This window comes from Coloeus monedula, assembly GCF_965178545.1.
Source record: "Coloeus monedula genome assembly, chromosome: 2".
In the NCBI taxonomy this organism is placed as follows: domain Eukaryota; kingdom Metazoa; phylum Chordata; class Aves; order Passeriformes; family Corvidae; genus Coloeus; species Coloeus monedula.
Window position 1 is genome coordinate 51280044 of NC_138782.1, and position 26900 is coordinate 51306943.

At 35.5% G+C, this 26900-nt stretch overlaps 1 protein-coding gene across 13 annotated transcripts in view; it reads right to left on the minus strand.

Moving 5' to 3' along the window:
* The window catches only part of RGS7 (regulator of G protein signaling 7), a gene marked incomplete at both ends in the record, with an annotated part of 239303 nt that overhangs the window by 134304 nt on the left and 78099 nt on the right, over positions 1 to 26900 (minus strand). For all 13 annotated transcript variants that reach the window (XM_082301769.1, XM_082301770.1, XM_082301774.1 and 10 more), the window contains one exon: positions 1703 to 1799. In XM_082301769.1, coding sequence (XP_082157895.1) covers positions 1703 to 1799 — 97 coding nt within the window. The remainder of the gene's footprint in view (positions 1 to 1702; positions 1800 to 26900) is intronic.

A 26900-nucleotide genomic window follows, 5' to 3' on the forward strand; every position in this document is an offset into this window, starting at 1 on the left:
ATAATCCTGGACAGATGGCTTCTTACAAGTCATCTTTTATGCACAGACACACACGCACACACACCCCCCCCACACATCTATGTATGTATATAAAAATACATGAGCATATATGTATGTATATTTTAACTGGAGAGCATCTACTTTGATGCTTTTGTGGGTATTAAGAGTACTACAAGTTTTTATTAAATATATTTGCATTACTGTCATCATGATCCTTAGACAATATTCCCATGTTTCCTAGCAATCAACAGTTTTGAGTTCAAGCCGATATTCGTCTGCTACACACACATAAACTCCTAGCACACTGAATGAAATCAGCTACTGAGGACATAGGTTTGAAGCTTTCAGATTCCATTCAGTATAGAGAACTGACAGGAAAGCAGATAAATGGAACCAAAATGACAGTTATACTGTTCTGGTGGGAGTTTTAGTCATGTGTAGCAAAAATTACTGCTACCCCCAGGTATTTGAAGGAGAAAATCAGGAAAGAGGAAAAAAATGAACTGTGCTATGATTTTTATTTCCATCTGAAGCTAATGAAGTTAATGCATCAATAGAAAAGTTGTTACCTCAGTAACCACTATGTATAACTGCATATAAATTCTAACACAACCTTTAAAAGTATGATGTCTATTCCAGTGAAAAGAAAAAAAAGACATTTTGGTCTGTATATTTTGAAATCCAGAGTACACAAGGTAAGGCAGAGATTAACAATTAATATGAATTATTCAGTTTGATGCCATGCTGCACTGACCCATGGCAAATATAGGTCCATTCTTCAGAGACTAGTTTTTGTGCAAGTAGTTTCTAAAATCATGAAGCAATTTTTTCACTCTTAAGGCTCTAGCCTTCTTTATGACACAATTATTCACTAGCAAAAACATTCCAAAGGTTGAAAATTAAAATATAGAATTCTTCTTGCTGTTCTGGACAGCAGAAACTTCTATAAATACTTTTTGTGTAAGGATACACTCTTATGGAATATGGGAAAATTAGGTTAGACAATGGCACCTATTTCAAAGGAACTCCATACCCATTGGAGTATATAGCCACATACATAAATGCATAAATTGCTGTAAAATTATGTAAATGTCAGAATAAGTATATGATAATTAATAAATGCACAGATTTTTGTGCCTATGACAATACTGACCTGAACTAGCTATAAAGTTTACAGCTGTCTTTCAAATCACCACAAAGATCTCAGCCTTAGTTTCTCAGGCACAGGCACCCAGCTACAGAAGCAGATCATGAATGTTCTAATAAATGTCACAGCCCCTAATCAGTATCAGTTGCAGAGTGTGGTGATGATTTTTCTTTTGTTCTGCTGCTATGAAATTTCTTATCTTCATGTACTGGCCCATACACTAATCTCACACTGGTTACGGAAAATGGCTGAAAACCAGACCTGACCTGTAATAAAAATATTGCCATTTTGAGAGAATTAACTTTTTGTAGTAAATTAAGTATTCCCTTCACCTAATTTTCAGGACAAAAACATCTCTGTGTAAACCCTCTCCAATCTGAGAGATACATCAAAAACTTCTATAATTAAAGTATTCAAAGGATAGGAAATGTCTCATCCAGACTAGATGACTGAATTCTCAACAGTACTTATTTGAAAGTGTTTCCCACTAGAACATCCCCCTACATAAGGCAGAGTGAAACTTTAAAATAGCATGAAATTCAGTTTGACTCTTACCAGAAAAGACACTGGGAATCTTGGAAAGAAAACTTTTCACTGTACGAATAGGAATTCCATTTTTCTCATCTTGCATGCGGGCTATGACGTCCTCCATCTGAACAGAGACGTTAAAAAAAAGAAAGAATAAATAAATTCAGAATTATTTCCCAAAATTAATCTCCAAGAAATCCTAGATCAATCTTTCAGAATGACAGATCAACTCTTTCTATTTCTTTCTTTAATTTATATTCTATAATTTTATTGAACAGGCTAAAACTGCAAGTAATTTATTCATGAAAAACAGTAAAAAAATATATGTATTCAAGGACTCTTGAGAAAGAAATAGCAATGCAGAACAACTTAGTTAAGATTACATTTAGTTAAAGTACCTAAAAGAACTTGTCAAAAACCATTGATGGATATTAAACTTCATGTTTTGATTGTTTTAATGGTATTATACCACATAAAAAGCAAAATAGACACACATAGACTTTTAGGGGACTGATAGAGTTCTCAAACAGAATGTTCAAAACAAAAAGAGAGCTCCTGCTTTTCTTTTGAGAAGGGGGAACAAAATACAACATGTTGTAATTTTGCATCCCTGGAGACACCAGAGCCAGAAACATAAGATTTCTTTGTAGGTAATAATGGAGTGGGTATAAAAATATTTTAAATCAATTTGCTGATTTTCTTATATATATATTTTTACATTAGCTCAGTTTTCCAACTCAATTTTTAGGCTAATTTGGACCACACATTTTATAAATTGCGCCTAACTCAAAGGTTCACTTTCCTATGAACTATGATGGGAAAACCCTTTTACTGGAAAACAAAGAATATTCAAGTAGAGTCACTGGCTTACAGTGCCAGTTTTACTTCTTGCCCATTTCATAATTTAAGTTTACATATTTGATCATTTCCATCTTTCATTCTTTGAATATCTAACTTCTCAAAATGTTCAATAAAACTCTGATGAAATTAATTACAACTATTCTTTCTTTTTACTTAAATCACCGACATACTCCATATGAACAATTCTGTGTGACAGGGCATTTTACACTCTTTTATTAGTCAAAGTTTCAAAATTTTTTTCTATGTCACTTCTGTACTCCTAATAGGTTCGCAAAAAATTCCTTAAAAGTTTGTGGCTGGGCTGTGTTGTGGAAGCAGACTAACAGACAAAATTCTGTCATGCACCTATTTCCCCTGAAGGCAGATGTCCCACATTAGCAAATAGCAAAGCAGCATTGGGTGCAGCTGTGCATTAATTGGCCCAATAAGGGAGTTGTATAGAGCCAGGAAAGGGAACAGCATTTGAGTATACCAGTGGTGTACTTAGGAAAAAGAACAAATAGCCATACAAAAAAAAAAAAAAAAAAAAAAAAAAAAAAAACAAAACAAAAAAAAACCACAAAAAAAAAAAAACCCATAGAAACAGAAAACAAAAAAATTTAGCTTGACTGCTCATGAAAAACCTATTTATACAGAGAGTGTCTGGAGCTTCCCATGTTCCATGTACTAACAGATCACACATTAACAACCTAAGGAATACAAATCCAGTGTCATTGTCCAAACCAAAAAGTACACACAGGAGGCAGATATTGTTAGCAAGGTGTGAAAAACTCAGTCTATTGCTCAGCATTAAGCAATGTGCAAAATGTAAGAGAAGAAAACAACCAATATTCATCTGACATGGAATTTAGTTTTTTAAATAGAAAAGGCTATTAATAGATTTCTGAAGAAATTGTCAAGCATATCTATACTTGTCAACAACTGTATATGAGATGGAATCTGTCCCTACATTTTTATCTACATAGTACCTGAAGGCTTGTATCAACCCCTTCCAAATTCAGTTGGTGAACAGTCTTATTGTGCCCTTAAGTGAATAAGAAGTCACTTAAATTCAAGTGAATATTTTGGCTGATCATATTTGATGATAAATTCCACACATGCAGAGTAGGCTTGTGAGAATATTGCTAGAACTGCAGAGTCAATAATGTGCACTACACTAGGAAAAACTATAGAAGACAATTAATACATAAGGCAGCACGCTAGAAGTGTATTTGCAATATAATAAGGATTACTACAAACACAGGCCATGCTTCTCAAACATAATATTACAGGTAGAGAGATGCAGTTACTGCTTGCTCAAGAATACAGGAGTGCAAATGTTAAATGCCCAGTGCTGCCAGCAGTCTTTTGAGAGTACATGGAATAAATTGTCAACTGACATTTACATATGCTTTCCTAAACTTTCTTCATGGACAGTATTTAATGTAAACAGCATAAAATCTAACTCTGAGACGGACTGAAGCTCTGGGAGAGTCCTCTGGTTTTGATTAGCCAAGTGAACTCTAGGATATCTGCACTGCAAAATTACACCTTCCCCTTTATATCAAGCTCATATTATTGCTCCGTGTTGGGAGTGAATTCTGCAAGGGAGTGAATTCTGTGCAAAAGGCAGCTTACACTCCAGACAGCATCACTGTGAACTGCCTGGTTAACTCAGTGAACAAAGATTACTTCCTGAGTAGGAATGTTCTGAACACACAACACAACAGCAGTCCACTAATTAGGTACAGTTGACCTCTTGCACAGAAATCTAAAAAGTTTCTTGTGGTTTGTGGTTATCTTAAATCTTAAACACAAGAACTCTAGAAAATGAAGGGCAATTTAAAAGAAAAAGTTTAAATTAAAGATTCACATCTATCCAATCCAACACATGCAGGTGCACAGCTTAACTTCCAATATACATAGTTGCTATTTCTGTTTCGGCTGCTATAAATTCAGCAAATATATAACCTCTTCCACTGAAAACCATCAAATTTAATTATATTTGGGAAGCAGCAGTAAAGGCACTCCTCTGTCATTCATCAACAATGACCCAAGACAATGAAAAGGGCAGAATAGTTTAATTAGAATGATGAAAGAAAATCTTAATCTAATTTTGCTCAAGAAGCCTAATCTGAGAAACACATGCTGCTGCCTGATATAATAATTTTCCTGCCTGATGTATCATTGTTTGCTTCTGAGTCACCTGACCCAATACTCAAAAGTGAAATAGAAGCTTCTTCATTTCACCTCAGAATTAGACTGTCTTCTACTTATATGTTCTTACCTGGCTAAACCTGTCTGGCCCTCATCTTGCTGTGGGATCCTTTTTAGTCCTAAACCTTCTCAAATAACTCAAACAAACCCACAAATAATTTTCTTCCAGATCACTCTGCAAATGAAGCTCAATATGCTTGAGAAGAGGAAGTTGTGTAACCGTATCTTTTAGCTTTTCAGTCATCATTATACATCATTAACTGGGAAAGTATAGCTTATAGAAAGAAGCTCCAGTGCAGCACAGATTCTACAGAAGGCTTTCAAAATAAATGTCTTCATCAAAAAATGTGCCATTTGTTTACCAGTGAGGGAATTCTAGCCCTGACAAAAACTCACTAAACTTCTGATGCATAGGCAACTCGGAACAAACTTATGATATTAATATTTAAAACTTCACTTGTCTCCTTGTGAAGATAATTTGAAGTCTTCATCTTGACATGTAAGGACTCTGTGAAATCTATTTCAAAGCCTAACTCTATGACAACAGTGACAATGCATCTTGTCTAAAGCAAAAAGAAAGCAGATAATATCCTGTAACAGAAGGGCTACGGGATACAGGAGCCGTTGAATAATGACAACTAACTCTGCTCTGAACACACTGGGAGCTAGGCATGCAGGCTTGCCCAGCTTACCCCAGGAGCAGAACCAGTGGAGGTCTTGAGAACATACAAGGAGCAGTATCCTTCAGCTACTTACAGCTAGGTGAAATGAGCACAGCTCCTAAGAGCAGAATTTTTATGGTTCCTCAGTGCCACCATGCCACATGGTTTATGGGGGGAGACCCTGACCTTTAAATTTCTACATCTAAATAAGAATTTCATTGCTGTTCATCTGCACACCTTGCAAAAGTTAAGTTGAACTTAAGGTTCAGCATCACTGCATCTTTAGAAATGGTTTATGTTTGGGTTTTGGTTTGGTTTTTTAAAATTAATTCAAACACAACAAAAGAAAAAAACAAAATGTCTGTTAGTGCAGGACAAGAGTTTTTTCTTCCATTAAAATTGAGCCTAAATCAACTCCACGTAAAGGTGATCGCTAGATAAAAGGATACTAGAAAAAGTCATTCATCTGGAATTAAGTTAGTTCAAAAGATACATGGCAAAAACTTGAAGCTTTGGCCTACTTAGATATAAACAGATGTCTTAATTTGATTTCTGTTCCTAAAAAATTAAATAAACTCAGTGCCACAGAATTAAAATTATACTCAGGAATACCAAAATGAAATAAGCATAATTTTGTACTCAGTTATCATACATCAGAATGGGGATTGCTCTTACGTTGAGTGTACTGGGGTCCACCCACACTACAGCTTCCTTAATTTTGCTGAAATCTTTTTTCTCCTTTTATACAAATGCAGGGGTGGAATAGCCCAGTGGGACTAGCTACAGACCTCATCCAAACTTGTTAAAAATTACAAACAGTTACAGTATATTTTTTACAGTATGCAACATGTTTCCTTAGACAGTTTCTCCCTTCCCTACTTTAACACTTTACAGAGTCCAAGGTCATTAGTGCAGCTGGCCAGAAGGTGCAGGAAGTTTTCCTGAGCCTGCCCACTGTGCAGAGGTGTACATCAAGCAACACGGGATTAATAAAACTTGCAGGGTAGGAGGCAGATACAAGGTTCCTTACAAGGGAAGGACCACTTCATTTCTGACTGCTTCACTGACAAGCACCAATACAGGCCAACTGATTGCCAGATAAAGCCATGAGAAATAACCATGGAAGCAGAGACAGAAGGTTAATGGCAGATCTTCAGTTTACCCAGTGAATGAGGCAGTCACCAAAGTAAAATAAACAATCCCAGTTTAAGAATGCTGACAATTCTTTTTCTAAATCAAATGTGTAGAAACAAGATGGTTTTTCCATTTAATGCAGAATTGGATTATTTCAACTCTTTATTCCTACTTGGGATGAAAATCAAGTTTAAAATACTCAGAAGTTCAGAAAAGTACATTTAGATTTTTGACTTAAGCACAGTGCTGAAAGATGGCTCGAAACATGCAAGACTAATCAAACTGTTAATGGCAGTCATGCATGAACTCTCTGAACTTGCTGATATAAAAGCAGTCAGTTGGGAGTTTCTCTAAGACAGCAATATTGCATCTCTGACCAGAGATGCAATATTTCTACAGGAAACAGCCCTAAGTACTCTCTGATGAACATTAAATTATAGAATAACTTAATTAAAAGAGTACAAGAATGACTGGTCTCATTCTTTTCAGAGCATCTATTTGCTGAAATAATTATTTGACATCATAAAATCCAATGACAAACCAACACAAAAGTTTCCAGTCATATTAAACAGATGCATTGGAGATAGTTTGAAGAGCCTAATTTTCTACATGTACCTATGATGTTGGTACCTCTGTGTCATGTTTCTTTCCTTCTGTATATGAAAACACTGGTGTGAGCAAATAGTTCATACTCTGTCCTTAAACAGAATACCTGTGGAGAGCAAAAGATGTTCTGGCTTCACATGTTGCACAAAGGTCTATATTGAACCACCATCTGTCATTACTGTTATGGCTTAATTTGTAGTTGTCAATGTGAATTTCTAATTAAGATTCAAATTTATTTGCCCTATTTATCCATACTGTTTCAGATTCAACAAATAGGTAATGTTTCAGATTGGCTGTAAAACAAGAGTGGTACTATGTATACTAAGCCTGTTCTTACATTAAATGAGTGCAGGGCAAACCTTTGTCATTTATTAAGAATAATTAAGGCTATTTTGAATTTATTTGAAAATTGATGCCAGTTCTGTGCAATTATTTTTGAGGCCTAATTAAATGAACAGTCCCACTGGGCTTCTCCTTACTATCAACCCTGTAATTTCATCATTGAACTTGCATCAATAAGAAAGGCTCTGCACACTTTGCTGATTTAAAACTGTGAGTTTGAATGATAATTTTAAGCATGCTCTTGTCTTATTCATGTAACTAAAATGCTGAATCATTAAAACCAGCATTTCATTTAAAAGTGCTTGTAGTTTAATACAAATCATACAAGAAGTTCTTGTGCTTTTCATATACCTTTTTTTAACACTTTTTGAAAGAGGGACAACTTAAAAGCATACTTTGAACTCCTGTCATTAACCTGTAATTATGTGGCCTGTTTGGAAGCTAGAGCTGTCAATGATCCCTAGGTAAAGACTGAATACAGGTTAATCCCTGTCACATGAAACTGTGCAGTATTGAATGAAAAATCTTGAAGATGCCATAAAGGACATTCTGTACTTAGTGATTTATGCCAAAAAAGTCACTGTCTTTTCTCCGAAGGACTACCAGTGTTGAGCTCATGGTTTGATGCACCACTTTTTCTCTGCTTCATACACGGGGTAAACAGAAGATCTCACAGTAACCTTCTATTTCCACCTTCATTCTACAGTTATTTCTCACTGTGATTTCTTTGGATAAGTTGATCTGAAAACACTTACTTAATACTGTATTCCCCCCTCCCCCCTCCAAAAAAGTTCTTCTTTATTCTAATTCAAAAAGTAGTGCAAGTTTGCTTCTATCAATGTATTTTTTGAGAACTCAGTGCATCAGAACACTGTCAACAAACCTATAATACTACCCTATTGCTTCCAATTTTTTTCAATTAAATAAATTTTTCTCTCACCTAGGAATCCTGCATCTGGATATGTAAGACATACATCCAGTTCATTAAATGTATACTAGTGCTATATAGCTGGATTGTGAAGAGCAGACTGAAGTACTTGCTAAAAACTACTCAACTGGCATTACAGAAAAATCATATAACTGTGGAGGAATCTGTCATACTGATTCAGCTTTGAAATCAAGAAAAGGTTATAGAAAATGCTATACTAAGTCTATGGAAAAGCAGGTAGTTGGCAATTCCAGCTCCCTGGCCCTCATGAAAATGCAACTTCAAACAACAGAAAACATATTAAGCAAGAAAAAAGGCTATATTTTTTTAAATTAATCACTTGCAAAATAATTCAAATTTCAAATATGTTTTAAAATTGTTTCAGAGTATTAATGCTTCATAATTTATTTTTACTCCAGCCTTTCCTAGCTAAGAAGGATTTTCTGTATTTAGTAAATGTCACAATCAGATACAGAAAATATAAAAGGCTATGCACTGATGCAAAAATTGCTACTTTAACTAAATGGTTCTCATCTTCAAATTACAGATAGATAAAGAAAGGCATTTAATTTTATTTACCTGGTTTTCTTGGAACTTAGAAACTTAATTACAATCAATTAAAAATACAAATTTCTCAAAGCTTGAATGCTACTGTTGCACAACCAAACCAGGGAAAGCTTACCCAAAGGAGTGAAAAAATACATCCAGATGGTGAAAATTTCAAAACCACCTAAGTCAATGAATTTTGGAAACTGCATTTCTGCTTTCAGTAAAACAATTATTTGTATCACATGTATGAAACTTTTTGGTTGGAATGTCAGAGGAAAGGGAAATATCACTATGGGCACTTGAGAAAAAAACACAGCTTCATGAAGGAGGTCTTGGTGAAAGACTGTTTCTATTAATAGAGAGATTTCTGCAAGAATACTTCGTTCAGAATAAAATATACATTTTTAAAGCAGATAAACCTATAAATAATTTTTATTAATCTGTCAGGCCAAGATTTGATCTTCTAAACTGTGCTACCAGTGATCAAAATATTATTTCTTAGGCAAAATACATATTTTTAAAAATACAGTCTTTCAAAGCCAAGGTGTTTCCTGAGTTGTACGGATCATCTGTGATGTGATGGTCCTGACATTAAAAATGAAGTCTCCTATGTATTTCAGAAACAGAGAAGTTCAGCTGGAAACCTGATCTCAGAGATCCCAAATGGACCTTTCAAAACAATATTACAAAAGTGGTCAAAATGTTTTTTTTCCCAAATGAGAAGAAAGGTAAAATGCCAAAACTCAACAGGAAAAAAAAAAATTAAGAACAGATTCTGGTCAGTACACAGGCTGGGATTTAAAAGAAGAAAACAGATGCAGACATTTTTGTAGGAGATGGAAAATAAGGAACTAAGTTAGCTTATACATGGGTAACCTGGATACAAAAGTAAATGTAGGCAATAGCACATTTTGCCTTCACAAAAAATATTCACAAAAATCTTAGCTATAACAGAGAGATATATATATAGATATATAGATATATAGATATAACAGAGTTATGATATATTCATCCACCTAACAAAAAAGTGATGTTGCTCTGGAGAACATTTAGATTTACTCCAAAATATTGTCATTTAATTCTAAAGTCTGCAAAACCAGATGGTTTTTTTTCTAAATTGGTAGATCTTATGTCATCTGTTACTAATGGTTTTAAATCTATATTTGTATGGTTGGAATCTCTTTTCCTCACTTGTCAGATGATCCCAAACATTACAAAGCCACATCAGAGCAGCAGATCATTTGAGAAGCAGCTGCTGTTGCCCAAGGATGAAACCTTTTTTTAAAAGTGCAATATCATTATCCTTCAAATACTGATGAGGGGAAAAGTAATTACAAGAAATCCTTCAAATTACATTGACAGAAATAACATTTTAGGGCAAACAATGATTAATAGTTTGGTGATTTCTGCATTGCTCTCTGCCCTGTGGGAGGGGAAGACTGAGGGAGGCAAGATGATCTTCTGCTAATTTTCTGTTGAATAACAATTTAGAAAATGACCCTGCCTATATTTTAAGGTTCTGTAACATGCTCTAGACAATAAATAATTCATCTTATTAAAAGCTGATAAATCACAGGATTACTTCTCCATTCACAAAGAAACTGCAAGGAGGAACATCTGTCATAGCATCATAGAACTATGGAATCATGGAATCATAGAATGGCTTGGGTTGGAAGGAACTTCCAAAGCTCATCTCATTCAAACGCCCTGCAATGAGCTGGGGCATTTTCAACCAGAGCAGATTGCTCAGAGCCCCATCCAATCTGACCTGGAATGTTTCCAGGGATAGACCATCCACCATCTCTCTGGGCACTCTATACCAATGTCTCCCTAGCACATGCAGAAGATAAAGCCTAAGTAGTTTGGTGATTTCTGCATTGCTCTCTGCCCTATGGTGCAGGAAGACTGAAGGAGGCAAGTTCATCTTCTGCTAATATTTCAGCACCTAAAGAACAAAGATACTATATAAAAACTACATTTCTAGTTCTCTTTGTCCTTGAAATTGCTCTGAGGCATTAAATTCCATTAAATACAGAAGTAAAACTGCTACCATCAAAATAAATTTTTACTAGTGACTTTTAAACCAAGCTCTTGTACAAAAAAAATGTTTTTAATTGCATTACAGTATGGAAAGCTTTCAGTATCAATTCTATTTGGCATTTTAAAAAATAGGCTGATGATGTAATACAGTAATGTAGCATTATATGACAGATGGATTGGTTGCACAGTAGTCTGTTCACCCTCTGTTACACAACTTACTTGAAAACAAATATTTTTTTCTTATCTACTCTGAATAGATAGAAAATAGCCAGCTGTGGATGTTCTGGCTATGTCAGTTCTTAAAGCATGTTGAATTCACCCATTTTCACTTAAAGAACAACGCAAAGGAAATGAAAACAAATTAAATACTGAACTATTGATCTGCCAAGTGAAAAATGCAGATAATTAATGGATAAAGTCCACAGAAGATGCAATCATTGTACATTCCCTATGCAAAAAAAAAAAAAAAAACACCAAAACCAACCAAACAAAAAAAACCCCAACCCCTCCCAAAACATATCAAGAAGAGTACTGAAATAAATGAAACAGAACATCAGAACATTTAAACATTTTTCATAAAAATTTAGCTACCAGCATTCCAATAACATCAGTACATTTTCCCTCCTTACTAAAAATCTTATTATCATCTCCCCTTCGAGCCAGCAGAAGCTCCAGGCCTGATCATCTTTTTATTCCTCTTGAGAAGATCACACACACTTGAGTACTAATTTTCATGCTCAAAAGCAAAATTATTTCATATAGCTATTGCTAGTAGCAATTCAGGAACTGCAGGGCAAACTATAGGTTCATGTAAGACAAGCAATGCATACAAATATTAGCCTGCCCTTCAGGGACAAAAATTATGTATTTCTACATGTCAAGCAAGTTTTTTTCGTCTCTTATTGATTATACAGATTAGTCAAGCTTCTCATCAATCAGAACATTAGAAGATTTAAGATAAATAGGTTGTAGGTCTTCTTATTCAGCAAGGAGTAATAAAAAATAAGTTCTACATGCATTTAAAAACCAAAAACATTGGGGTGAATTTATGTGGAAATAAAAGGGAGGTTTTTCCCCGCATTGGTCTTTACAGTTTAAAAATATATTTTAAGTTCATTGTGGAAAAACACCCAAACAAAATGTATTTGCTATGAAACAAAATTTTAAAATGTAATTAAAATAAGGAATGATATTTTGCAAAGAATGTCAAAATTGCCACTATTTTATTTATAATTTCTCAACATTCCCAGAGTTATTCCTGTATAGAATTCTAGCTGTATCATCCAGAGTCTAAGATGAATTTAAAATCTTATTTCCCTAAGACAGAGGAAACATTTCTATGGCATTCACAAAATCCTGGCGTTCTTCTAAAATTTACTTAAGATATAGCAAAAATAACTTGATTAACTGAGTGTAGCCCATTGCTTCCTTTGGCAGTTATTCGGAAGAGAGTTAGTCAGAATTTTGATAAGGGTTTTTGATTCTACACAATGAACGGGCAAAACAGAAATGAAAGTTCCTTATTTACAAATGAAAGCTAAGTTAGCCATACTCTTTGATCAAAGCAGGCTTTCACAATAGTTTTCTTAAAGGAAATCATTACTAAAGAGCAGTAATGCCAGTCCACACCTAATACCATTGTATGTCCACCGCAAACACACACAGACTGACTTCTCGTCTCCATCGCTTATAACTAAATCTACCCGATTTCTTTCTCCACACATTGAAAAAGGACACAGTTTGTTCTCTCTCCCACTCTACACTGGTGTATTTTCACAAGGATTCTCTGCCATGTAATGATTCAGGAGCAATTTCAGTAAAGGTTTATTTATCAAAGCACTTAAACAGTTGGTAAACATTAAGACTGAAATTTTCTAAGAAAATGGAAGTAACTAAAAACTTATTAATAAACAGTGAACTGACATATCAAAAGACAGTGGGTGACACAGCAATGAGTTTGTATGTTCCAGTGCTTTGTGAAATAGGAGCCCATTCCAGTGTGACATTTCCCAATTTATATTTTGATATAAACATGAATTTGTCTTATGAATTCATGTTATATTTTCACAGAAAAACCAACCATACTTTAAATTCCTTTGGAATAAAGAAAGCAGAAAAGGCTATCTTGCCATCAAAACACTAGAGCTTTTGAATTCCCATGATTTAGACACTTTAAAGTAAATCAGGTCTGGATGTTCCATATTTGCCCAATTTAGTCATAGTTTGACATTTACAGTATCTACATTTTATTTTCTTTTGCAGTAATTTTCCTTTTGATTAGAAATATTCTATGTCTTTATTGTCAAATCACATTTGCACCACAAAAGAAAGTAGAGCAGCAGTCATTAACAGATTTGAAATATGTGAGCTTTGAAAATTGTGAACCATGGCTGTAAAATCATTTCTTTATTCTATCTGATACACGATTGAGAAATGAGATATTCTTTTGTTATAAACAAGTTTTAGTATTCACATATTATTATATGGATGTAATGAGATTAGAACAATTTAAAATCAGACATACTGTAACTTAAGAACCAAAAAATGAAAATGGATTTGAGCAAATTAAAGTTAGAAACCATAAAACCAAAAGAAACCAGAATTAAAGCCCATAAATTCGTTTGTGAAATTATTTTTTGCTCTAGAAAAAAAAAAAAAATAGGCAAAACACTGCAGGACAGAATTATGGAATGCTATTTTTTGGCCAAATTTTATTTTTCCAGGACAAACTCATTCTAGTTATTTGGTACAGTAAGCAGTATATATGACACAATGCACACTGGAAATTTGAATGCCATACCCGTCTTTCTGTCAGCCATAGGGGTGGACAAGACATTCTCAACTCAATCTCAAATCTCTCCACTGCTATGTAGTTGGTTAATTGGAAAAGTCAGAATCTCTGTAATAGATCCAGTTGGATCAAACTGGATGCTTGAATCAGAACAATTTTCATAGAAAGTTACTTTCAGAACAGAAAAGTTTGATTGCGATAAAGCCATTTCTCACTTGAAAAATCACAAGTCTCTTGAAAGAGACTTTTTCCATCATGAGTTTATCTGGTTTACCAGTTTAAAGGATGGAAAGTAACTGGGTATAACAACTGAAGCACTACTTCAGTTAATCCTGTAGCTGTGTTAGGAAGCATTTAGAATTACCTGTCTCATACTGCAAATATATTAGATATGAAAAATTGCTACAAAAAATGGGACTCTTACTTAAAAAAAAGCTGCATTTTCCTATACAGAGTGATTATGCTGAAAGAGACCTCCACACTAATAAATTAGAATATAATAAATAGAGGTAGTCTGCAAGCACCTACACCTTCCAAGCAGAAACCACAGATTCCTACTTTTGTCTGAAAAGAGGTAATACATTATACAACTAGTCTTTATCTGGAAAAATTAAGGGGCTGCAGATGTTGTCTACAAATACAGAAAACCCTAATTCTGTTCTTTAAAATTGTTTCAAATGAGGTAGGAGAAAAGTAAAACACCTACACACATCATGAGTGATAAAATTCCTCTGGCATTTAGGAAAAACAGAACAAGTTTCATAAAGCACAGGGGTCACTTAATGAGGACTTTAGAATCCTTGATTTTCTTCTCCACTTTGCTACCAACTGACCTTTGACAAGTCACTGTAACCTCCAGTGGCTGCAAAATGTGAGAGACAACTAAGGAAACAAACACTAAATAAAAAACTTTCTAAAAACTTTAGATTTGCTGGAGCATTGCAATGCTAGATTAAATTAAAGCATTCTGATTTTAAAACAGACTGGAGTTTCTTTCAGTTCCAGAAAGCTGCAGAGTCCTGACATTTTTTCCCACCCTATGTCTTGTCAGAGACATGAATCAAAGCCTACTGTAGTCAGTGAAGGCATTTCCTTTGATATTTTGGGAATAAATATTAGCATCACTAGACTCTGGGCTTCTAAATATTAACTACTTCATGACTGTCACAGCAGATGTCCTCCATTTCTATCGAAAGCTAAGCTATTTATAAAGTTCCAGAAACTAAATTAAAGAGGTTGCATTCCATATACAAAACCACAAGACTGTATTTCTGTATGGTCCCCTCTTACAACTAACTTAACATGTTGGATGTTGATGTCTTGAATGCATTTAATATGTTAAACTTCACTGAAAAGTTCATTATTCTGAAGCTGAATGTTTAGAGACATATTTGTTTACTGTATGCCTCTTTGTAACATCATTACCCTACCACATCTTGTTGCAGTACATCATGTTGCAAGAGAAACATAAGGAATAACTTGTACACTGAAATGGTTTTAAATGGCTTTTATGTGTTAGACAAAGCAGAAAGGGAAGAGGGAATCATAAGGAGGGCAAAGGAAAGATCCATGTTCGTTATCTTTTCATCTCCTTTGAAACTGTGTAGATTTGCATTTTAGTTCATGGTCATCATACACACTCTTACCAAGATTTATTCCTTCGTACATAATCCTATTTCAAGATAATTAGATAGGATCTTTGAATTCAAACAGTGAAAAATGCATTTACAAAAATATTCACTGCCTCGCAACATTTGGCAAGACCTCCCAAAATCCTGCATTCAGAACAGATCACTTAGGTAAAAGCACTTAAACCCTATTTTAAAAGAAATCTTTATTTACAGATCAAAAATTGCCTTTTGGACATGAGTTCTAAAGGTGTTGTCTAGGGAAATCTTACAACATCAAGGACCCCAGATCTGATTGTTATGACAAAAATGACAAATTCTGACAAACACAGACATTACATTTTAATCATTCCTCACTCTAAAACAGCTTCCACCAGAGAGTCACCATGGTGCTTCTAGTATTATCTCAAATATTTTATAGCTCTATTAGCATAAGAACCACTGTTGCAAGTTGAGAGTTAATATAAAAAGATGCTGACCAAAGAGGCTGCAGACTCCGTAAATTCTGATTAACTCTGCTGAGATTAGACTGCAGATAGCCCAACTTCTAAGATAGTATAAATGGGTAAAAGTAATAAAAATATTTAACCTCCGAATGCTATATATCCAGCATAGTTAGTCTGACATCAGGACATTCATGACACACTTGGACCAGGAACAGTCTTGAACATATTAATACCCAGTGTATACCTTACAGCCTAATGCAAACTGAAGATTTTCGCATCAGCATCATGGTTTCAGCTAGGTGGAGTTAATTTCTTCTCAGTAGCTGTTACAGTGCTGTGTTTTGGATTTGGAATGAGAATGGAGTTGATATCACAATGATGTTTTGGTTTTTTGGTAAGTCATGTTTATCCCAAGTCAAGGACTTTTGTCTTGTCTCGTGCCTTGCCAGTGAGGGGCTACACAAAAGAAACTGGGAGGGAACACAACTGGTGGCCCAAACTGACCAAAGGGATATTCCACACCATAGAACATCATGTCTGGTATATATAAGTTATATATATATATATAAACTGGAGAGTTATCTGGAAATGTGGCCAATCTGGGTTCAGGAAGGGGGATTTGGCATCAGTCAGCAGGTGATGACCAATTGCATTGTGCATCAGTTGTTTTTCCTTTTTATTATAATTTTATCATTCTTATCATCATTTACCATTACTGTTGTATTTTACTTTATTTTAAATTGTTAAACTGTTCTCATATCAAACTGCAAGTTTTACTTTGATTCTCCTCCCCATTCCACCATGGTGAGGGGGCAGAGAGGTGTGGGTTGAGCAAGTGGCTGCATGGTGTTTAATTTCCGTCTGGGCTTAAAACAGCGAGGAGGAGATCAGGTTCCATTCTGAGTTGGTTTTGCCCTTGGTAACATTTGTAAACTCCCAGAAATGAAGTTAAACCTTGGCTTAACTTTAGGAATAGTTCTAAAACATCACTGAAAGTCAACTCTGACATTCATTCCTAAGCAGTAGTCCTTTCTCCATACCCAAGTAGCTGTGGGCTGTGGATACAAAACTGCTGTTAGCAAGAAATTTTCCTGCTTCTTTCTAAGCCCGTGGGATATTTTTCTCTGTCATGGAAGATAGTAGCAGAGTTCTATGAACAATGAACACCTGCGACCTTGCAAAGCCTTGTTTATAGTACAGTAGAAAAATATTTTGACAATGGATGTTTTAGGATTTTAGCCAATCACCCCAGGGGGGTGGCTGATCCTTTGTCCAATTAGACTATGAAGAAAAAAGTCTATAAAAGAGTTTGTAAAATAATTAAATAGATCAATCTTGCTGCACAATCCCTGCCTGCTGGATATTCTCTCCTCTCCTCCCTATGGCTGTGGGATACAGTAATAGTGGGCATGTGTTAAAAAATTTTGATGCAAAAGGGCTGTCTTGGAGACATTGGAATATTGTATTGGTTTTAGACTTCTTATCAAACCATAGACTTAAAATTCTAGAATTTTTGTTATATTTATGAGTCCACACAGTAATCACTTGCACATTTAACTGTACTTTCCAAATAAAATATATGAAAGAAATCCCCAGACATAGAAAGTTCATTAGAAATAATTACGAGATCAATTTGACCCAAAAAAAGAGGCAGTTATGGTTTGCTTCATTTCCTTTTTTTGTTATGTCACTTAGGCTTATTATCCTGTGAGACCATCCCCACTGTGTGCTCTAAAGCATCTAAAGGAGTTGTAACAACCAACGGGAAAGTGTGAATCAGAATTTGTTCCACAGTATGCATAGCAAAATGAGAAATCTAGACTTTATTCTAGGGTCCAAGTCATTCCAAGGACTATGTATTCCAAACCAGATCATAAAACTGTAATTGCTTACCAAAAAAAAAAAAAAAAAAAAAAGCATCACAGTACATGTCCTTTGATAGCCCTCAGAGACACAGAAATTAAAAGATAAACCAGGTGCCAAAAAATAGAAAAACACATGGGAATTCCATAGTTTGCTCCTACTGAGTATTGTTGCTGTCAAACCAATCATCCTAGAAGATTACTGCACCAGAACACCTCGCTCATACCCACAGCAAGTTTTCTTCACACTGGTAAAGCAGTAAGCCACACCGTTGAAATCTACTGAAATCCTATCTGAAATTCTTTTGAAATACAGGGCTGAGCTCTCTCTGGCCTTGCCCTGAAGCCTGACTGAGGGTACAGCACCAGGATGGCCCTGCCTCCATCCCTCTGCAGTTCACACAGAGGTAACTGGGACAGTGCAGTGCCCTGAGGGCTGCTCTGAGGCAGTACCAAACTGCTTTTGCTGCATTTTGTCTTGCATCCTTGCCAAGCACATACATAAAAAAATAATTAGTTCTTAGCCTCACTAATGCTCATCTAATGTCATCTCAGATGTTGTCAAATCCATGACTCCAGCACTAAAAATCAGATTAGTATAATTAATAAATGCTTAACATGAAGTTTGTTTTAGAACTTCAGACATTATAGTAAGGCTTATATACTTAAAATATTCACAGTAGTTTTGTTACATTGATTACAAACTTAACATCATTTAAAACATTTAATTTCTCTAGATTTTTAAAATTTAACTTGCAGAAGTAAAACCAACAGTATCATTCCTTCTTCTGACTATACAGAAATAATTAATATTTACATCTAGAGAAGACATAGTGATGAAAAAGTGAAGTGTGGACAAGAACGAATGAAGTTATGGAATGTCATCTGTGAAGGAAGGGGTTATACATCTGGACTGAAAAAAGAAGAATCAAGATTACCAAATAGGGAGAGGACAGAAGTGAAAGACATAGACAGGTTTTTTATCTAGTTAAAGACATCCATGTCCATGGCAGGGGAGTTTAACTAGATGATCTTTAAAGACCCCTTTCAGCCCAAACTATTTTGTGATTCTACTGATCAATGAAAGGCACAAATAATGAGAGATCATATTTTGCATAACACATGAACTAAAAAAATTAGATTATATTAGGTAAAAGGTTTAAGAAAGAAATGCATACATAAATAAGTTGTGAGACACAACTTCAATTTAGCCAAATAAAATAAATGGTTACTCAAGCTTCTGCAGCACATGTGAGAGTTCTTTAAATTTAAATGATATTTATGTTACCTTTACTGGGAGTTAAGCACAGCTTTCAATGCTGTTGCAAGAGCCTCAACTGCAGTTATTAAAGATGCATAACACTATACTATTTTAAACACATTATTCAAATTTAGGTCACGCTTTCTCATCCTTGGTATCTTCAAAATTTCACTGCAAAAAGTTTGGCAGGGTGTGACTTTGTTTTTGAGAGCCTTAGTAACCGTTTAATGCCTCGGTTAGGATGATGCATAACAGAGGAGTGTTATATATATTGTGTCTTTTGTGCATACAACTGAAAACAGTTCATACATGGAAGATGAAAGAAAATGGGGTAGGAAGAAAATGAGCCAGCAGTTTTATGATGAAATCAAGTAATAATGAAATGAATCAACAAAAAACCAAAGAAACACTTTTTGAAGAGAACCTACACAGCTGTGCATGCTGACACATAGTGCACAGACACAAAAATGAGTTTTTAATATTTAGGTCTCAGAACTTTATCATATGTTCATCCTTTCCCCATCCCATCAAAATCTTTGAGAACCACACTATTGATCTTCAAAAGCTATTTTAAGTAACACTATTTATTTTTTAAAGGTACCATTTAAATCTTTATCCAGTAATTCCATTTTATATTACTAATGTTGAGGAAATTCTAAAATAGTACAATTTGTTTCAAATCCATATTTTTTCCAGACACAGCAGTATAATTATTTCAAGTTATTTCTGACTAAATGGGGCAAAAGCATCTTTGCTATAAAGAAAGACCAACAGGGGTGCAAAAGGATGATCAACAATCAAGTGAGGAAGTGGTGGAGCAGATGGGCAAGCAAAAGCTGTCCGGACAAAACAGTCCTCGTAATCAGCAGCACAGGACTAAAACAAGCCCACCTCAAGCATGTCCACCTAAGTCAGGATGTGCCTACAGGACAGCATTGTGGGGAAAACCCTCTTGCCTTTCCTAGATAATCAGCACAACAGGGTGCCTCTCTGAAGTGCATGTACACCGACACAAACAGCAAGAGAAACAAGCAGTAGGAGCTGGAGATCTTGGTTGTTCCCAGGATGTTTTTTGAGGGCACTGATGGTAAGTTCTTGACAGAGATGACTGACAGTCTGAGAAGGTCAAGTGCCCTTTTGAGCTTCACATCGTCTAAAAAAAAAAATGACCGGGGCAATCTTAGCAGCAGTGATCAAGTCTGACACCTCACAACATGCACTTCCTCTTTCCTCAGAGTAACCTTTTATGGAGAAATGATACATAGATTTTACACACAAGCCACTGAAGAGAGAGAATGTACCTAGGCAAAAGTCTCCGCACAAATACAAGCAGGCCCTGTCTGTGCTCTGCAGCAGTGAGAAGCCAAGTAGCCACATGATCACAAAGACAAGAACCGGACAGAGCCAGACACAGCTTTTTTCACTACAGGATTAGGTCTGTGCCCTATGTGCAGCCCCAAGGCAGTGGGGGGTGTAACTCACATTCGCCTACAAAGGACAATACAACTCTACTATTTGTAACTTGGTAAAGGCTGTGAAACAAATACAGAGAAAGCAATAAATTTAATCCACGCTTCACAAGGACAGACTATAAGCAAGTCAAACCTCTTTCCTTTCTCGTGGTGTCTGTCAGTACTTGCAACCATCATACCATGTATTGAAGCAATCTAGTTTTTGTGCCTAGGGCACATGGACTGGAAAGACTGAGACAATCAGTTTGAATTTAAAGAAAATCTGCCATAATTTAAAAGATACAGAATAATATAAAATGTAGAAAATATCACCATTTTTATATTTTTCATCATTCTTCCACTCCTACTGGACATGAGGTGTCTTTAACATCAGCCTCAACAGCTCAAGGGCCAAAACAACGTTTTGATTTAATAATCCTTCTCTCAAGTCATACACACAAATGTCACACACACAAAAAGGACTCAATTTGAAATTGATTTTAGCTTTCTCTGAACTCCACCTACCTTATTAATATTTTACTACTTTCTGACCACTCCAGACTTCTTTTACTGTTGCTTAAAGCTGCAAGATAGTGAAACTCTTGTCTGCACCTCCTTGAGTAGAATACTGCTAAAGTCTTCTGTTTCTCCTGGCTTTAAATCTCCAAATTTGAGGTTTGCTCTTTTTTGCATATATTGTAATTTCTTTTTGTGCATATATTATGCTTGTAGCTTATCAGTTAAAACAAACTTCTTATTTTGAGGCTCAACCTTTAGCACATTAGGTAAGCTATATGATCAAGTGATATTGTTAAATAACAGTGCAAAGAATAAAATAAAACCCACTAAAAAATGGTTTGCTTATACTGCACCACGTTACCATGGAATTCACTTTTATTTCAGTCATAATAAAGAATAATTCCCAAGGCATTTAAAGGCTTATAAAATTCATAAATTCTTTTGTACTTGAAAGTGTGTCAACAGAGCCTCTCACCTAATAGTATGCAAATTTCTTTTGGATTTAATTTTGGTTCATAAATTCTTTTAATCAATTAAATGTAATTGAACTAAGAGTGATAGCAATACAGGAATGATTGCTCAGATAGGAAGTTAAATGAGATCATCAGTTCCTACCATAACATATAGCAATTGTGTCAGATTTTTGATTCGAAGTTTCACAGATATTATTAGATACAGGCAGGATTTTTTTTTTTTTTTTTTTTTCCACATTGCAATTCAACCCTAATATTTACAGCTGGTCTTCTGAATAGTTCCATTTAAAAGTGTGCCACTATCAGTCTGAGCATCAACTTCAGCATTTTTTTTCCTCTGTGTGCCTCTCTACTTTTCCAAATGTAACCTACTCTCCTTTCAAACTCTCATTACCCTCTCTGCATTCTAGGTGTTGGTAATACATTCTTGAAGTCTGCTAAGGTCTCGTCCCTTCTCATCCAAAGTAAGAGCAAACAGAGCTCTGTTCTGCCCTCCAGAATTCAAATTTTGACATTGCCAGGCTTCCACATAGTAAGTGTCCCCCATGTCATTGATTTTTCAGGTTGAAACTATAACTAACATCCTCAAAGCCAGTACAATAATTTGTTGGTAAACTACACAGAAATATCTTCCAAGCAGCATCTTGAAATTAAGTAAGCTACTGGTAGACAGATGGTTGAGCTCTGTTCCAACTCAATTATTTATGATTTTGTAGTTATGTAGATTGATTTCTTCAGTTTCATTTAGGTGTCTGAAAAAAAAATCTATTATTGACAGATGATGAGCCAGCTAATGAACACTGTGGAGTGCACATAGAGCAGGATGTACTGCTTCAGAATGAGAGGGAAAAAATTGCCAGAATAAAATAGCATAAAAAACATCTAGTGATTTCTTTTTTATTGTTATTAGTGGAGGGCTTGCTCTCTTCTAAGTACAAAGAACTGACTAGTACTGGTAATGAATCCTCTCAGGAAATCATCATTTCAGTTTAGGTCTCGAGCTAGAAGTTTTCCATTTTCTTTGTGCTAATTCAGACCTTTCTATAAATGTATGAAGGCATTGTTGCCACTCCTTTCACAGCTGAACCACACCACAGACTTCTATCCAAATTATTAAAGAGACAATCTTTAAAAGAAAAAGGAGCATAAAGGAGAGGGAGAGGAAACAGCAAGTTGGTACACCTGGACAAAAAATCATACACTTCACATGTTTCCCAACAACTGCAAATATATTCTCAAAATATTTTCAGAGAGTTTGCGCTCATTTTCAGAAGGATAATCTCAATATGGCCATATCAAAAGACTAAACAGGTAAGTGCATACAGTATTTTAAAGACATTCAGTATTTTTTTAAAAGATATTTTAAAATTTAATGTTTTTTCTAGTATAAAATAAATACGCATTATGATGCATAATTTCAAAGGCTTAAGCTCAGGATGCAGTTACCAAAGAATGAGTTGTCATAAAATTAGCTCAATGAAAATTTTAATTCTTATTTAGAGCTGAGCACCTGCTCTTATTTACAATTTTCCACATTCTGCTCCTTCTATTGAAAAAGGGGATTTTTGATTGGTTGGGGTTTTATTCTTACTTTTTTTTTTTAAATTTCAATTCTATTGTATTTAAAGAAAGTCACTGGATACCAATATAAATATTAGTATTAAATAGTTTTTGTACTATATAAAGAATATAAGTTTCTCTTAATTCAGAATTATGAAAATGAAATAGAAGTATATTTTATTTCAAGTTTAGTTTTGGTTTGTATTGGTAAAATTGAGTTAGAGAATTCTGAATTTCAACCAGTCACAATTACTTAGTGTGACAAAGATAATTTTTTATTTTTTCGCAGCAACACGAAAAGTGTCTGCACAACAAAAGTGAAATAATGTAGCAGGACAACAAGCTGTATGAGTAATTCTGCATATTAAAAACCTGACAATTTCAAATTTTCTTCAATGATTTTTCCAAACAGACACCATTCAATTTTACAGATCCTGAATGCTGCATCTTCCACTGCCAGATAGAGACAGACTCAGGACTCACTGTTTTCTTCCCTGTCTCACAAGGAGGGTCAAGGAACCTCAGAGCTTTAAAAGAATAATAAGGTTGTCAAGGTTGTAGCTGCAAATATAATATCCACTGATATCAATGGAAAAATAATATTTCATTTCTGACTTTATTTCAGGACTTTCAGAAAGCTACTTAGTAGACCTACCACTGATGGAGACCATTTCTATTATTTAATCTATGTAAAAGGTTTATAAAACCAGAGACTTTTTTTTCTCATGCCACACTTTCTCTACTGCTGCTGACTTTCACATCCCTATCTGTGCTGAATCAACCACTCTGATGCTGTATGCACTAATGTAGGGGCAGAAAGCTCAGTCAGTGACAGTAGTCAGAAAATGATAGTGGGGCAAAAATTTGCATTCCTAGTCAGCATTGTATTCCAAATAGACAGACACTGTACAGAGCACCACCACCTAATCCATTTAAACTATTGATCCTATCCAAGCCAATTATTTGATGGCGATAGGAGAATCCATCAGCAGAAAGACTAGAGCTATTCTTTCAGGTTCATTTGTTTGCAATTAGGAGTTTTAATAGCTTTTCATTGCCTCTTTTTCTCTAGCTCACCTAAAACACCAGAACACATTTTTCTTCTATCATAGGACTCTATGTTTCAATCTTTAATTTACCATCCCCAGGAAAAATCTCAAAAGTAAAAGCAGTTAGAGTGAGAGAAGTTTATACAAAGGTACCTGTCCTTTCATAATCTACCAATAAAATACAAAGCACAGTGTCATTTGTCATTTAACATACAACAAATCTTTCCATGCCAAGCTCTCAAAAGAACAGATAGTAATAGAGAACACCTAGCTACAGCTATGAAAATAGAAATATACTTATACAGTGCTTATTGGAATTCCCACTGCCATTAAGTTTACATAGTAGTGAGCACTTTACAGGTACACTTGCATTTGCTGTGCAAACAAGACAGAAAGAAATAGGAGTTTAGTTGGAGACACAATGTGATAAAGAGACTTCCAGTGTAAGCTAATGGCAATACTGTGTCATCTGCCTATTCTTACAATTACATTTTAATATTAACTGTTCTCATTTACATACACATTCAGATTTATATGGACAGTTTATTCACCACAGCCACAGTTTGGTTATATTTGTTATGCATACATGATTATATACAGCATCAAAAAAGTATAAATAATAATCATATTAAGTATTTTATAGTATCTATTATAATACTAATTGTAATAAAATAATTGAAATATTAAAATCCTTTTAAACAGAGTTTACCCATAAGAACTGAAACAGGAAGAGACTGCTTAGCTTCTATCAAAGAATCTAATAGTTCCAAAATCCCAGAGAAGGAACCTGTTTCAAAGATAGCATATGAATGTATTTCTTTTTGTAGCCACATCATACATCCTGATTAAATCCTAAATCTGTGTATGTAAGACCTTGAATTACTCCACAAGGTCTTCATTTACTATGCTGTCAACAAGCCGGGCTGCTGTGAGAAAAATTGTACAAGAGCTCCTAAGAGGCGGCCCTGTAAAGATGCATATACTCATACTGCGTGGGTGTCGCGGATGGAGTGACGCACTTCACTTGTAAGAGAGAAGTAGCAACAAGTTTATTGATATAAAACAGCAGTTTAACAAAGCTGAATAGGAAATGTAGCAGAGGTTTAACAAGATTCAATGGCAAGGTACACTTCATTATTTACTCTAGAGAAGAGGGTCAGATAAAACTGCCGGGGAGATCCCTCTGTCAAGTCATGAGGGTGAGAAAGGACCCCCCCACTCTCTAAACATCTTTTTGAGGGAGTTTAAGGTATGCTGGATCTATACCTAATGCCAGATTTAGGCAATGGTTTATGTCTAAGGGATTATGTGTGTACAATCAATCCCTCATATCACTTAGAAGAGATTTCAAAGTTTCAGCACACTTATTCCGCTTACTGAGTACCTGACTCAGCCTAAGGCAGTAACCTTGAGAAGTGTCCCAATTCAAGGGAAGATTCTGGTGTGAAGCCCTCTGCCATGCACAAGAGTTCACCAGGCCCTGGGCTGCCCACTATTTGTGGATTATTTTCTTATAGTCACACTCACATACCAGCTGGAGTTTGGTTGGCACATGCTCAAGTAGCCCTCAGCTGTTCAGCAAGGCTTATGGCCCTAGCTGTTGTGTTCTGTATCTTCCCAGAGTCCAGCTTAAGCCAGACACAGTCAGCCAGACCACCACAGATATCTAGTACTCAAGCAGGAAAGAAATAGAGGGGGAGGAGGTGGTGGGCACACCATCATAGTGGACAATTGAGAAATGCCTTGACTTTTGAGAGTTTCCTTTTATATTCTCAGTATTACTGTCATCACCATGCCAGAACTTCCCACATTTTTAAACATCAAGAAGAAAGGCAACAGGAATTGTTCATCTTCTAATTTCTCAACACCTCCTGGTCTTTATCTCACTACCAGAAGCCCTTCAAGCCAAGACTTAAGTCCTGCTGCCAGTCCATTTCAAACCATCAGAGCTGAGTCTAAACTTGAGTTTTATGAAATGAAGATGTACACCACTTCAGTAAACCATAACTAAAAACAGTCTTTGCTTTAATAACCCAATTTGAAATGTGAATGTTGCTACCATTTATTGTTCTTAGGTGCTATCAGCTTCTTAGTAACTGCCATAATTAGGCATAGCACTTCATATGGATTGAGATTTTTTTTTTTTTTTTTTTTTTTAAGATGTTATAGTTTTGCTGGCAGATAAATGAGTCATCAGTCTGTCAAATAAAAGAGAGCAAAAAGAGTAGGTAAGAAAATCTGTTTTTTCAAGGCTTTTGGAGGTCATGTAATCAGTGGGAATTTCTAAAAATTAATACAATTTTTATAAAGATTCTTCAATTTCAAGAAACAACTACCAGGCACTGTAGCCATGTATGCCTTAAAAACTGCTGGCCACAGTAGATGCCCAGGCTGCACTCAGCCAAGGCTGAGGATGGCATTTCAGAGCCCAGCACTACACACTGGTGTTCTCACAGCCTGAAGCAAAAAGAGAGCTGTGTCCTCACTGAGGGATGCCCTCCCCACATTCGAGCTCACAGCAGCGATGCCCATGCTCTCCTCATCCAGCCTCTGTTTTAACCCTGAAAGATTTCTGTGTTTCAGTGTCACTCAGCTAAAACTCACACCATGCAAAGCCTGAGGGAAACTTCACAGGATGCCATGACCGCAGCCAAAGTGGAGAGCATGGGTACCTCACCTTTGGTCGCTCCCAGCCTGCCATCTGTGGCCATGACTGAAATGGCAGATTCCTTTCTCAGTGCTGTTTTTTAGAAGAATCACGGAATACAACGTAAGCTGATGTTCTGCTGCTGTAAGAATACCTCTGCTCTGGCTGTCCCTGCCCAGGTACCAGGGCGCTGAAGGAGAGACAGGTGCTGCCCCGTGCC